This window comes from Camarhynchus parvulus, chromosome 1A (assembly GCF_901933205.1).
Source record: "Camarhynchus parvulus chromosome 1A, STF_HiC, whole genome shotgun sequence".
Lineage (NCBI taxonomy): Eukaryota > Metazoa > Chordata > Aves > Passeriformes > Thraupidae > Camarhynchus > Camarhynchus parvulus.
Window position 1 is genome coordinate 54755756 of NC_044586.1, and position 14990 is coordinate 54770745.

General features: G+C 35.0%; 1 protein-coding gene across 2 annotated transcripts in view; it reads right to left on the reverse strand.

Annotated features, from left to right (window-relative positions):
- The window catches only part of TBC1D22A (TBC1 domain family member 22A), a 138262-nt gene that overhangs the window by 50899 nt on the left and 72373 nt on the right, over positions 1 to 14990 (reverse strand). For both annotated transcript variants that reach the window (XM_030961053.1, XM_030961052.1), the window contains exon 11: positions 13507 to 13634. In XM_030961053.1, the coding sequence (XP_030816913.1) occupies positions 13507 to 13634 (128 nt within the window). The remainder of the gene's footprint in view (positions 1 to 13506; positions 13635 to 14990) is intronic.

A 14990-nucleotide genomic window follows, 5' to 3' on the forward strand; every position in this document is an offset into this window, starting at 1 on the left:
CACAGTTGCAACCAGTTTGCCAGTTAAATCTTTGTTAATATTCTCATTTCCAAATGCTTTGAGTGTGATCAGTGTTTACTTTCTGCGAGGAAAAAGGCATAAAACACAAGTTCAGATGCTTACTGGGTTTATGAAGAAGAATATTGTAAGAAGGATTGCTTTGACAGTTTGATTAGATTAACACAATCCATCAGCTTGCACAACATACGTTGCTCTTCAAAATGCAGGTATTGCAACTTCCTTAGTGGATGCTAATGCATTTAAATTGAAAAGCACTGCTATCACATCTTTCCAATGCAAATTTCCATGGAAAATAAATTGAAATACACTGAATGGCATCTGATAACAGCATTTATAAACACAGTCTTCTCACAAAAGAATAAGTTAAAAAGAAATGAAGCATAACTACCTGTATGTTTTCTCATGAAGATGCAACTATATTTTAAAAATGTACATGGAATTTGTAACTATTTTACATATATGGAAAACTACATGACAATTTCTGGAATTGTTGAGCTATACAGGTAAAAAAATACTACAGTAGAAATTGAAAAATTTGCAAGATAGTCAGCATGGGTTTATGAAAAGTAGGTCCGGCTTGACTAACCAGAGCTCTTTCTATGAAAAGGTGACCTGCTGTGCTAGGTTCTGATTCATGGTTGCAAAAATAAATTATTAATTTTATCATGTATTTTAACATGTAATCATGATACAGCAATGTCATAAAATCTAAACATATGTGAATTTTTGTTAACCAAGCACAAGTACTCTGAAATGACTATTGTAAAATGTGCACAGCTTTTCAATTTTTTTTCAGCAGATGCTGAAGATGCACTGAGTAACATTAGATACTGACTAAGAACCATTTAATAGACTGCACTGACTTACACATAATAACAAAATGCACAACTGGCCTTGACATAATGTCTAATTAACCCAGGATTATGTAAAATGGATTGAATAGGGTTATCTGAAAGCTTATGTCAGCATTCACATTAGCAAGTAACTGAAGGCAACAGGAGATGACAGGAAGATGAGAGCAGCCTGGGCTGAGGTTCCTACAGGATATTGCCTATAAACATTTACAAGTACAAACTTCATAATGAGCAACATGGATATTGGCACTACACTGCTCCAAAACCTAGAAGTTTTCATTTCCATGGCTGAAAAAAATACATCTTTAAAACGACAACTTAGTGGTACTGGAGAAAAAAAAAAATAATTTCAAGAAAAACAAGGAAAATACAAAAGCTGCAACTGAAGGACTTAGAAACAAAGGTAGAAAGGTTGGTGAAATGTCAGTGCTGCTTAAAACAGTGGAGAAATAAAAGCTAGCCTGTGTGAAATTAAAGCATTGTGAACCCCTGCAAATTAAAGCATTGTGAACCTCTGCAAATGGAATGAACAGAAATCACAGTAATCAACTAAATACAACTGTGCTTTATTGTCCCAATAAAGTGGGATGAAGTATCCTTAGTGTAATAATATTCAACATTTCAAAATAATAGTAGCTAAATTCAGTATATAACCTACTAAAAACATTAGAGAAAAGGGTATTGTTCAACTGTACAAATTACCAGAGGCTCTTTAAAAAAAGAGAGTATTGCTTTTTAAATTCATTTCATAAGTTACCTTCAAATGAAGTTTCCAAATCCACTTTTTGCAACTTCTGTCAGCTTACATGATTGAGAAACTTGTGCCATTTGCAACATACAATTCAACTTCTATGTGGTTGCATGAATTCAGCATTTCTCAAACATCAGGGTCAATACAAACTGAGAAAGCCATATAAAGTACACTGTTCCTTCATACAATTAACTTCTTCATTAAACAAAAATCAAGTCCTATTTTTCCCTCCCTACTGTGGAAAAATACAGTTCCAGAATTTAATCCACATATCTCCAGCTTGAATCAAAACTTATCTTCCTTCAATTACCACCAGTCACAACTTTCAAAAAGTACAACAGCTGATGTGGAGTCACCATCTCTGAAAGATGTTTCCCACGACAGCTATTTTCACTTTGTAAACTCTTTCTTTCATTGTTTACCAAGTCACAACAGTACTGCAACACAGCAATGATGCTCAAGTTCTGATTCAGATATTAGTCTTGACTGTTTTAAAGACATGAATTTTAGCTTCATTGAAAGATATCATTACTCTATGGAACATTATTGAAGACAACTGAGTTGTGTGAAATTAATCTTCCCCACCAACTCCCATATACAAGTTTGTTTATGGTGTATTGCCCACACAGTGAAAATGGATTAGGGTGTAGCCAAAAAGGTTGAACAGAGAAATGAATGTTCATTCACAGACATATGTTTTCAAGAAGGTAAATAGACTAGGCAAAATTTAAAACAAAACAAAAGATGGAAACATCAAATTAATTTACTAATTTAAAATATGCAGTAATCATTAGTAATAAATTATTTGCATAGTTAATCTGAATAATCAGTATATTAACTACATATTTCACCCTTTGTACTTGCACAGTATATACTCTGTTCAGAGATCTGAATAATCAGGACAACATTATTTCTGAACTAGTGCCCAACTGAAAATTTCCACACTGAAGTTTTTTTGTTGTGTAGAAATGTATCTTAACAGATAAAGGTGGCAAAGACTTAGTGAAATAATGCTTACTAAAGACAGCCCAGAGGACTGCTAAAATCAGATTTAACTTGAAAACCATTTCTGATGTCATATTAGGCAACACTTTAGAACTTCTTCATATTCACTTACAAACTCCAGCATTATGAGCATTGTTTCAGTTTCATACTACAAAAAAAATTAATTCCAACTAAGCACAGTACAGCCAAAATTCATCAGATTTATATGCATTTTGAAATAGCTGGAGTTTTTGATCAGTAGTTTCTGACCTACCACTGGGAGAATAGAATCTTAATTGGGATAACCATATAAATACTTACAGAGAAAAATGTCAAGAAAATGAAGGAACTGAATGATGGAACATCTGAGTAATGACAGAAAAAGAAAATTACATATTCTATCTGATTTAAAGGGATTAATATTATTTGTATTAGATGGAAATTTAAAAAAAAAAGAATAGGAATTGGGATTTTGGAAATTCTGTGAAGGAAAAGTACAGCACAGATTGTCTGGAAAACGTAAGAGAAAAATATGTTGAACAAAAAAGTCCTATGCAGAATATACTAGAAAAAGTTATGAAATGAGAGAAGCAAGAGCTCTATTGAGGAAAAGAGGAATTCTTGATATCAGTAACTGTTGCCAACTATCTCAGGAGAACTGTCATGCAGACGTTCTGAAACGCGTGTCTTAACTAAGGAAGACAGATCAGGAAAAAAAGTAGATATGCAAATCATCAGCATAAGCTGACAGTGAAGTTGTAAGAAAGCCTCAGATCACCCATGAGCAGGATGGAGGAGGAAGAGTGAAAAAGAACTAAGAACCCCTGTGAGACAGGAAGAAAGGGCAGAACAGCTCCCAAAATCAACAGCCCAGGACAATGCAAGTGGCAGAGCAAAGCACAAGACTGTCACGTGTCAGGAATACAAGAAAGGCCAGAATACTAAAAAAGCAGTGATCACTACTAGGACCTAAAGGACTGGAGAGACAAAAGAAGATAAGATTTTTATTATTTCATGTAGTTCTAATGAGGTTGCGCATTCCAGAAACAAGCAGTAATTATACCAATTTCATAAGCCCTTCACAAGGATCCAAGCTGCTATAAAGAAGTTATTTTCACTGAATTTTACTGGATTTGTCAAATGTTAGCTTGTCCTTTCTTCCCTGCCCCCCTCCCCCAAAGTTGTGTTTGAATCTAGGTATTATGTCTCACACAGTGGAAAAGAGTTTAAATGATCTTTAATGTTTAATAGATTTTCTGTGCAGGCTGTGTAAGCTACGGATGTCTTAATAAATTTGAAACAAGGAACCAGAGAACTGTACAACATGTTAGGACCTTTGAATATTTGTTCAGGTTTTAACAAAAACAAGACATCAGAACAAAAAAGGCACTCAAATGGCACTCAGTTTAGTTGCTAGTGCTCACTTCTATGAACAATAATACCTAACACAACTAACTGGAGCTTCAGAAAAGAAAACTAAGTAGGTTTAAAATATTAAACTAAATTGTAGTGTAATCTTAAATGTAATGTACTCTTAAAACATCAGGGAAGCTCAGTGAGAAGAGGCTCTATGGGAGGAAGGAGCATAACATTAAAGAGCATGTGGATGTAAGAAAGGAAATTTTTCTTTTTGTCTTCTTGTATAGCAACACAATTCTCTTCCAGACTTTGGTCTTTGAGAACAATATTAATTTTAATAAAGCCTTCTTCTAGAAACATTGGCTACTTCAAAGTAGCCAAGGAGCAAAATAAACTGTTTTCAAGACTGTATCTAACATTCTATAAGTATTCTATACTCATTCATCAAGATCCTGATCAATAAAGCACTTGAGAGTACATGCTTAAATAAAACAATTCATGAGCTGTTCTATTGAAGTCAATGGGATTATTCACATTCTTCAAGCTAAACTAAGCTAAGCATAAGAAAAAGTACTTTCTCTCTGCATTCACAACCAACTTTCATTTAACCACAGAAAAATTAACATCTATTTCAACAGTACTGGAAGTTGCCTAAAGAACCTGAACTTAGAAAAACCTACAGGCTTCCTATGCATATCACTGAGTTTTGATTTGCTGTTTTTTTCATGTCTAAATACTTTCCTCATAAAAAAGCATGGGTTCTTATCTTTTTCCTTCTTTTACTTTCCACGCTGAATCATCCCTGATGTCAATGAATGCCTCCAAAGAAAAATGGACAAAAATTAGCAATACATAAACATATTTCTAATTCACACTTACTGACATTAAAACGGTTGATCAAGTGGTCAAGAATTTGACATCATTAGTCCTTTTAAATATTATGATAAGAATTTTAAGTCACTTTTTGCAAAAAATGTAGAAAGCTTCCATTTTGAGATGAAGATTTTTAAATTTGAGTGCCTACCAGCACGCTGTGTACTTAGGCTACAAAGTTAATGAAGATGGAGTCAATATGTTCAATGGAGCCTAAAAAGGCATTCAGCTGATAAGCCACTTTAAACCATACATCTCATAAATCACTCTAAATCTCTCTCTAAGCTCCTGAGTTTATTTACTGGTAGAAGCTTAGAAACCCAACACAGCAACGAACACAAACTTACAGAAAGACACCCCTCTTCTTGCATTTATATCTCAAACTGAATCCCACCTCTGCCATTCATAGTGAGCCCACTGGTAGGAAGGACAGACCAGGAACTTTGGAGTTCTAGATCTGACAGACCTCTGAACACAGAAATTCCCATGCATTGGCAAATATTAGGCAAACCCATTCAAAGGCATGAATTTGTGCCAGTTAACAACTTCAGCTGTCATGGGGAGTCACACACAGAGGCTGTCACTGTCAGTTTAATATCTGCCAGTGCCAGTGAAGCTGCAGATCACAGTTGGGAAGCTGAATGTGCACACTGCTCTGTGCTAGAGTATGGTCCAGCAGAAAATCAGGACCCACTTAGTCTGCTTTCTCTGGGAATTTGGGAACCCTGTCTCTCCACAAGAAACCACAAAATAAATAGGAAAAACTAACAAACTAGACTCGGGTTATCAACAAAAGATACATACAGACCATTATAATTCTACAAATACTATCTGGCTTTTTTTTAGTATAGGAGAAAACCTGTGAGCTATATTCATATATAAAACACGGTCATATATGAATGAGAGTATTCTAAATTCACACTGAAAAGCTAAATTATTGTCTAAGAAATTTGTTTTTTCTCCCTGTGCACATAATCCTTAGGCATGTTAAAGACTGTACATAAAATTGTATGTATATATATATATATGGTTAAAGCAGTGTGGCTCTTTTTTTAACTAACACTCTTACCTTCTTTTCTTTGAGTTTTCCATTATTTCAGATTGCACTTAAGACAAACAATAAGAGGTTAGTGACTTCAGTAGTGCTGTACTACTGAAATATAATTGCCTGCCACAATAAATTCCTAATGAGCACAACTCTTACCAGTGGAAGGTTGCCCTGGCAACAAAATTATTCCAGAAGGTAAATACGCATTTGGCAGAAGGCAATGACACTCAGTTGTCTGACAAAGATTTGAAAACTATAAAAACTTTTTAACTGCTCAAGTTCAACAGAAACTTGATGTATCAGGACTCTCTTGACACAAGAAAATACTGAATACAAAGGGATTGAGAAACTTCCAAATGAATGCAGAGTCAAAACAAGGACATTATGCTAAAACAGGTACACGTTTCGACTGCCAGTCTTACAATAAAAAGCTCTTCTCTCACTTGTTCATGTCTTCCTATAGTTCCAAATAACTAAATATGACTTAAACCACACTTTTACATTTATTTTTAAAGAGAACAATGTGAAAATGTTTTCCTGAATTATAATGGAAGTTGGCAAGATCAAGGCTAGGCTCAGTAGACAGCAGGATGGTGAATTCCAGCTCTGAGGTAGGGAGTTAAAAAACATTCCCAAGAGAAAACAAGAGGTGGCAGAATCAAAAGTAGAGGCATGACCTGAGTACAGCCTCCTGAGGACACTGATGCTTTTTAACCCAGGAGCTGTTTTCTCTTACAGTCTAGTGCAGGTAGTGACAAGAAGAGTCACTACCACAACACACAGTATTTTTTACCTTTATTTCCCAAGAACATTAAACTTTCATGTTCATATTTTACATCTGGCAGGAAAGGTTATATCCCACTACATGTCTCCCCTACTCCAGAACACTTAACCTACTAGCCAGTTTCAAATTGACAAATGCTTAAAAATTTGAAAGACGTGATCCTACCCACATGTTAGTAATTGGATATTAAATATTCATATGTCCTGACACTTCTTACAAGGTAACTAAGTCAGATTCTAAAATTAAGTTATTGTCAAATGAGAGAGAAAGTGTTCATAAATTAAAAGGACAAAAATAACAGAATAGAATCTGTGTTGTTCAATAAAACAGTAAGGGCTCTTGAAAAATATTAGTTTGGTAGAGATGCAAAATTATTCCAAATAGCTTTTACTGGTAAAAAATAAAGTTGGCTTCAAGAAGTTTCAGAAAGCTGTTGTGCCACTGAATAATAAAACGACAAATGAAATGCAGCCTGGATATATACACACAGAGGTAAAAACACTGCAAAGCATAAACATCTGATGTCATCCATGACGTGAGCCACTGAGACAGTCAAGTTGGACTAACCATGAACAAATACCTGATGTACTCACCTTTGAGAGCAGAAATGGATTCTCAGCACTTCTGGGAAATTGTTCCAATATTATTTCTTAAAACTTAACATTAGATGCCTACTTTTAAACAAAATCCCCTTAATCAAAAACAGAAAACAAATATGTCTGTTACCATATTGGTCAATAAAGCATGAGATTCATTACGAGATGAAAATAAAAATGAACACTATCTAAGTCAAAGAAATGAAAAGTACACTTCAGCCTTCCTTGAAGAAGGGAAGATATAAATGGTAGTCAATACATTTACATTTTCCAGAAAAAAACAGTGTTTATTTTGGGCAAAGAAAGCATTGGTCTCCTCAATTAAGAAAAAAGAATAAATTTCAAGAAGGAAAAAAATATCTTTTTCTAGACCCACTGGCAGGATTTCAGGAAGAAAGATAAAGCTGGCAGGCTCCACCAGGAACAGGTGCTCCCTATTGAAGTTTGTCTAAGGGATGCAACCTGAGAAATGTACTATCTACCAAGAAAGAAAATGTGCTTTGGAAAGATGGCAAATAAGGACAAGCAATCATCCTGATCTAACACTAGGTCTGAAATCACAGCTCTTCTCTCTCATCCTCTCTCCCTTGCACCGGCTGTGGTTCTCATCAGCCTCCTCACATCCCTAAAGTGAAGAAAACTAATAGATACTGTCAAGGAGCTGAGGGGAGCAGAAACTAGAAGAAAAACCTATTTCAGCAGTGAGACAGTAAATCAACTCACCAGTACTGTCAAATTCGGTGTTATTATTTGACTTTTTCTGCGTCTTTTGTTAATCTTTGTTACTGTTTTGCATTTTAAATGGTATGATTTTATAAATTCTTTCATTTGTGCCTCATTTTACACAGTAAGCTTTAAGTACCTTGGTAACGGTAAAGTTTTCCTCACACAAGAACAGGGCAATGCTGCTAAGTAGGACAGCAGGGCACTGTAAACAGTACCTACCTCACCTCCCTGGTTTTGTGTTTCCAATGAGTATGAGTGCATTATTCATGTCAACTGCATCAGCTACTTACTGGGGAGCTGGCAATACAGCAGTCAGCTAAATGGTATGAAACAAAAATGCCTCCTGGCAGGTGAAAATATTAGGCTGTACACTTCAACTCTAAACATTCACGGAGCATATGACAGCATGTATTTAGAACTGAAAACTAACATACATTGCTGCTACTTCATTTTCCTTTTCCGTTTTCCTTTTTCTGAGCAAGTTTTTAGCTATGAAACTTGTGCCAGTATCTCTTCTGTGAATTATGTACTACTACCATGGTGAGTTACACAGAGAAATCACTGCACAAAAGACAGAACAAAAAGGTAATTTATGTAAGAACATCAGATCCGAAGGTAAACACTTTAATGAAAAATACATCCACTCCATTCTACATGGAAAATAAATTAAGTACTTTTATGTCTATGAAAATTCCTATCCTATTTAAAACACCAGTCAGTACAACACCTTGTTATCTTGCATCCAGATAATTTGACGGCATTGTCAGAGACTCCCAGCTGCAAACTACCTACAAGTCAAATGCAGTTTTGAACTCTGTATTTAAGCAGCTAAATACACTGATACTCTAAACACTGTTCTGCTCTGAGTATTGGTATGCAAGCACTGACATTCAAGTCCTGTATTGCCATTTCTAGTCAAGGATGAAGAACTGGGAATGGCTGCCACCACTGAAATGGCATTGCTTCCTACCCCAACACAGGAGCACACAGCTACATAAACACAGCATATCTTATGAGTGCCTGAAGGACAACACACATTTTAAGAATTTAAATAAATGAAAATAAAAACTTCAATAGAAACTGCCATCAAATGTCTTAGCCTGAAGAAAGGACACTTTCTGAGATTTGATGGTAAGCATATAAAATATTTATCTAGAGTAAGACAGCACAGATGCTGAGCATTGAGGCAGCTCTACCTTTTCTAATACAGTATGTTAAATCTTGAGTTAAACTTAGAAGCCCACAGAAGTCACTTTCAAATAGCAAAGAAATCCTTAAATAGTGTCAAAGCATCCTTCTGTCAAGGACCAAATATAAAACTAACTTGTATTTTGTAAGTCCATGGAAATATGTTAAACACTTATATATACTGAATAATTAAGCCATCATGCCACTTTGTTTTACCAATCCTTTGTGTCAAAAAAGATGATAACATAAAAAGGCAAGATATAATAAAAGATAAAACTCAGGTCTTATGTTACACTATCTTGGTTTGTGGACATGAACCTTCATATTTATCAGTTTTAGTTCTATGGATTTAAATTTTAAATGTCTTGGGTATAACTTAACAAGCAATTGGTATTTTGAAAAAATTTACAAGACATTTACTGCATTAAAAAAAAAAAAAAAAAACAAAAAAAACCACACCACCAGGGTCTGAAACAAGTGAAGAAGTAGGATATTTCACTCATCAAAATGCAATTCAGGTTAAAGAATAAATCAAACTAAATTCTTAGAGCTAAAAAGCTTTCTCAACATATCTTTTGTAAGCAAAATTCATAATGCCTTTACTTTTTCTACTTTACACAGTTCTTCAGAAGACAGTGATGTATTTTAACGGATTTCATAGATACAGTTACAGAATAACAGAGCATTTACTGATGTGAGGATTTGGGAGCCTTTCCAAATTTCTCTTCCCCTCAACTCTAACTAGCTCAAGCACAGGTATTTTGGATATGTTCAACGATTTACTCCACAGACCCTAACAACTGACTGATGAATCCTAAATTAAACTAGACAGAGAATATGACTCCAGCCAGAGGACTCTTACTACCATACATTCCACCACAGAGGTGGGCATCATTAAAGTGTCCAATCCTATTCTCACAAAAGTCACTGGAAGAATAGTAACAAATACCGAGAGACAGAATGCAGTTCCAACACCTCCAGCCAAGAGCAGTTATCTCTCACACTAGGAAATACACGACAGCAGACAATTTAAGTGTGTTGTTATTCCCCTGAAAACCCTCTGCTGCAGTTCATGAGAAACTGGGGCCTGCTGTGAGAATCACCAATCTAGAATTTAAGCTGGAAACAGCACAGTATTTATTTTTCCACTGAAACAGATGAAAACAGGCAGCTTGGCGAAACAAGGCATGGTTCCAGCTTTAATGGGGAAAGAGGAAGACAAAAGAGAGAAAAATGTTTTTTTCCATTAAAACAGCAGCAGCAGCAGCAGATCCTCTCTTTCAAAAGGTGCCACTGGTTTCTTCTCACTGGATTTCTGCAGGAAACAGAGCCAGAATGCACTCTGGGTGCAGACATGAAGGGATGTGACAATTCCGCCTGCCTTCCTATTCCTTCCACATGAAGGAATCTGACTGTCCCACCCCTCCTGAAGCCCTCACCTGACACTGCTTCTATGCCATTCCCACATCATGACACACATTGGGACTAGACATGTTTGTAAACAGGGCCTTCAAAATGCTCCATCCCTTCCCAAAAGCCACAAGGTAGGTAGATCTGAACAAAAAACCCAACATCAACAGAGTGGGGATGAATGCCTGTAGTCCCTGCTGACGTTACATAACAACATGAGCAGTTCACCTTTCTGAACTTAAAGTGCAGGTAAAGTTAATTCTGTTTACAGTAGTTCAAGACTATCAGGGGGTAAAAGTCAGTACACATCCTAAGTACCCACTGAAATAGCAGACAGTAAAACTGTGTAAATCTAAACAGAACTCCCATGTGCCCTTAATTTACTGCTTCAGAACACATGAGGTAGTAAAAGCAAGCCTGATAACAGGATCATCAGCCTTTGAGTACAGGAAGAAAAGTAGTTAAACATCTATCCAGCCCTTACAATTATTAGTAGGATTGCTCCTCCCATCTGTATCTGGAAAGCTAATTATATTTCTTGCCTTTACTCATTCTACGTGTCTCTTTCAAACCCAACATCAGAGGTCCATCCATAGCTAAACCCTCTGAAAAACTTCTTTAACAATATATCTCTAAATAGGAGAAACATTTTGGCCTATAGCAGGCTTTACAGTTAAAAATATGAAACAGACAAGGAAACCAACTGAACAAACTCTGTCTCTGAAGCGTTTTCCATTCAGAAAGCAGCACTGCTAATACAGCTGTAAACAATTAACTCAGAAATTGCAGGCAACAGAATGGCATAATGACAAGTTGGGTAAAAATCTGTAACATTATTGCTTAACACCTTAGCAAAAAGTTTGCATGAACTTTACTGGCTCTCACAGGTTCACTGCATTTATTATCCATAGCATCAAGGTGAAAAGATCCATATTATAGGTTGCTAATCAGTGTAATACAAGCACAACTAGAATCTGATTAGCAACTTGAGGAATTGCTTGAAGTTTCAGAAAAAGGTGTCTAAGGTATCCTTATTGGTTTTAAATACACTATTAGACAAGACAGGCATACAGAGCAGTCTACTAAACAATAAAACTTAGAAAACAGCACAAATCTGCTGTACCTGCTGAGTCAAAACACAGAATTACTCCTTAAGTTTGTTTAATACACAAAAATAGTCCCCACTCTGCGTATAAGAATTCTATGTAGGTATTTGGATAAAAATACCTTGAGGAAGGTATTTAAAAGATACCCTTGGAAATCTCGTGCAAAGACTTAAGTATCAAGCTTTTAAATACTACTTTAAATACATCAGAAAGTTTTAAAAATTATAATTAAATAATCAGAAGCACTTATCATGGATAAAGATCCCACTGAAGTGCAACTTGAGAGGCGCCTATGGACTTGCAATGAGAAAGGGCTCCTTTCAGCATGGCAATAGTTTGAGAAATTAACCCCAGACTTCCTTTTCAAAGGAAAATTCTCAACATTATTATAAAATAATAGCTCAGAGATTAAATCTAATTGAAGTTCTGTTAAAAAAAAAATTTGGGGGCATATATCAGTGGTTAGCCGGACTAAAGAGGCTCTCTTACATTATTTTACCATATAGATAAGGCTAATGATCAGGTACCAAGAGCAGTGCTAGAGCTGGCATGGTAAAAAACCTTCAGGAGCTAGAAATACTGCAGCAACAGCAACAAAAATTTTTCAAAAAGAGATAAATTAGTTACAGTAAAACATTTAAATAGCTTAGTCTTTCAGAAAGTTCTTATAAAGAATAAATTTTTTACTCTGGAATAAAATGCCAGGTAATATACCACAATGAATAACAGATATTATAATGAAACAAAGGAGGCAAAAGAGCCTCAGATGAAACCAATAGCCATGTTCAATTCAGATATTTTTTGAAGATAAACTCTGCAAGGATACCACCTCTTAGAACAGATTAACAGTAGAATAGATAGATTCCTCATTTCCTAACATGTTCTTATCAGATTTGGATACCATCAGACTTCACTGAAACAACATAGTGGACTCATTAAATGAAGAGCAAGCAGTTCTTCACCCTCTGTTACAGGTCTGGATAAATGATCTAGTAAACATTCTGGCATTAAAGTGTATGAAACCAATAGAACATTTCTACATAATGAGTAGATATAAAGACAATGATATTTTAAGATACTACATCTCTTTACAAGGTGTTAATTATGAGTTAATCTCATATTTACTGTTTAATACAATTGAAAATTCTTAAGGAATTTAAAATTTGTTATTTTTCCCTCCCCCACTAACTTCAACAACAAAGTTGGTAGATAAGGATATATAGTTTAAACATATAGTCAAGAATTGCAACCAGAAGCTACTGGAACACCAAATAACAGAACTAAGAATACATAAACCACTTTTCTCAAACATCAATTCTTTCTCTTGACAATAAGAAAATAAATTATTGAAGAAAAATAATTTCCACACCAAGAGGTCAGCAACATGGAGTTTCATCTGAACAAACAGTAAGACAGAAGACATGACAAAGGACAAAGGCTGACAACTGAAGACTGAAAGCTAATATTGGATTGAGTAGTTAAGAAGCCTGGAATTCAGAATTGATGGAGGGCATTGATTAGGCACAATTCAATGTTTCACTTCTCTGAAGAGACAGAAGGGAGTATTGAGTGAGTGTTCAATTTAGTACTATAAACTATCACAACATCAAGTGCTCGGCTTTAAAGGGCAAGAAGATTGAAGACATTAAATGTTTCTAAGTAGTGATGATCACTGAAGGTTTTTTCTTTTATCATGGTGATACCCAGACAACACTAAAGGAAAAGGTTCAAGAAAAATGACTCACAAAGATACTGGCATGTCCAAAACACTTTACCAGATTTATGGAGGTTTAAAAAAGTACTTACTTGGTATGTGTCCCATAACCTGATGGTACACCGTAAAGGGACTTCTCTCATCAGCAAGTTATTCATCCAACGGAAAGCAAATTGCAAGTATTTCACCTCATGCTGATCCAAGTGCCTATGAACTTGTTCTGAAGACAGAATAAACAGGTATTTTACTGCAGCTTTTCTGAAACCTTGAAGTATCAAGTTCACTGTCTAAAACAAACAAATACTCCTCCAATCTCAAGGAAAAAACTTGTGGTGGTGCATGCAAATCCTCACAACCAAATGAGAAAACTCGAAATATAAATTAGTTAAACATTACAATGGACTGATTTTTCTGCCACTTCATAGACTAAATAACTGGTCTGACTTGCACTATGTTAATAAAACATTAAGATCAGTTTTAAAATATACCACAAAAATATACAAAGTTATAATGTGAAATCATTAAGTACATATATCCTCACTAATTTCTTAGGCTACAAATTTTTTGGGAAACACAACAAGAAACATAGCTTCCAAATAACATAATGGCCTCCAAAAAAATTTTGGCAATCAAAAAAGAAAATTATTAAATTAGGAAGGTAAAGAAATATAAGGATATGTAAAGGTTTCATTCATTTGAGACAAGAAAAAGTGAGATTAATGTGTAGGAAATACAGTGAGAAAACTTAACTAATTTACAGCTTAAATAATTTCTTAGTATTACAAATAAATGCAAATAAAACCAATACAAATCAGTGGTTTCTAAACCAGTACTCTCACTGTGTTTCCTGAAGGACAGATACTATTTGAAAGGTGTAATAATCACTTGCATGGGTTATTGCTAGAGCTAACAGAACTAATCTACTACATGCCTTGTCTATATTGAGAGAATTTTCTGCAAAAAGGATCCCAGATATTCTGTTAACAGGCTGTAGTTAACAGGCTCAAATATGACATTAGCATGGTGTAGATGACAAATATGCTCATGTCTTATTTTAGACAAATTTATGACAAGAAGTCTTTGTTAAAGCCTAAGTAAGACATTCCTACTGTCCTTCTGTATACAAATACATTCTTTTGAGATTTTTGCTGCCCAGATTATCCTTTCATCCAAATTCACAGAGGTGTATTACCAGCTAAAACAATGAGTAAATGCTCATCTTCCAAACGTTACAAATCTAAGAAATATCTAAAAAGGCATTAAACTACTAAATTAATTAAAAGAATAATCCCAAGAGTATGGAAGCACTATTACAGGAAACATTACCTAGAGATTAAGGGAACGGAAGTGATACTAAATTATGATAAAGACTAAAGCTGTTCAATTTTTTTCCCCTCAGGATGTATTTTTTGGCTACATGAAAGTGTCAGCCAATATAAAACAGTTGTTTCAATATGGAAGCTGGAAGTACAAATCTTTTAGATTTTAAAGACAATCAAAAATGAGGGCTTTAAAAAAAATAAGACATGACAACACATTACTTCAAAGGTCCACTTAACACATCTTGTCTCCAATG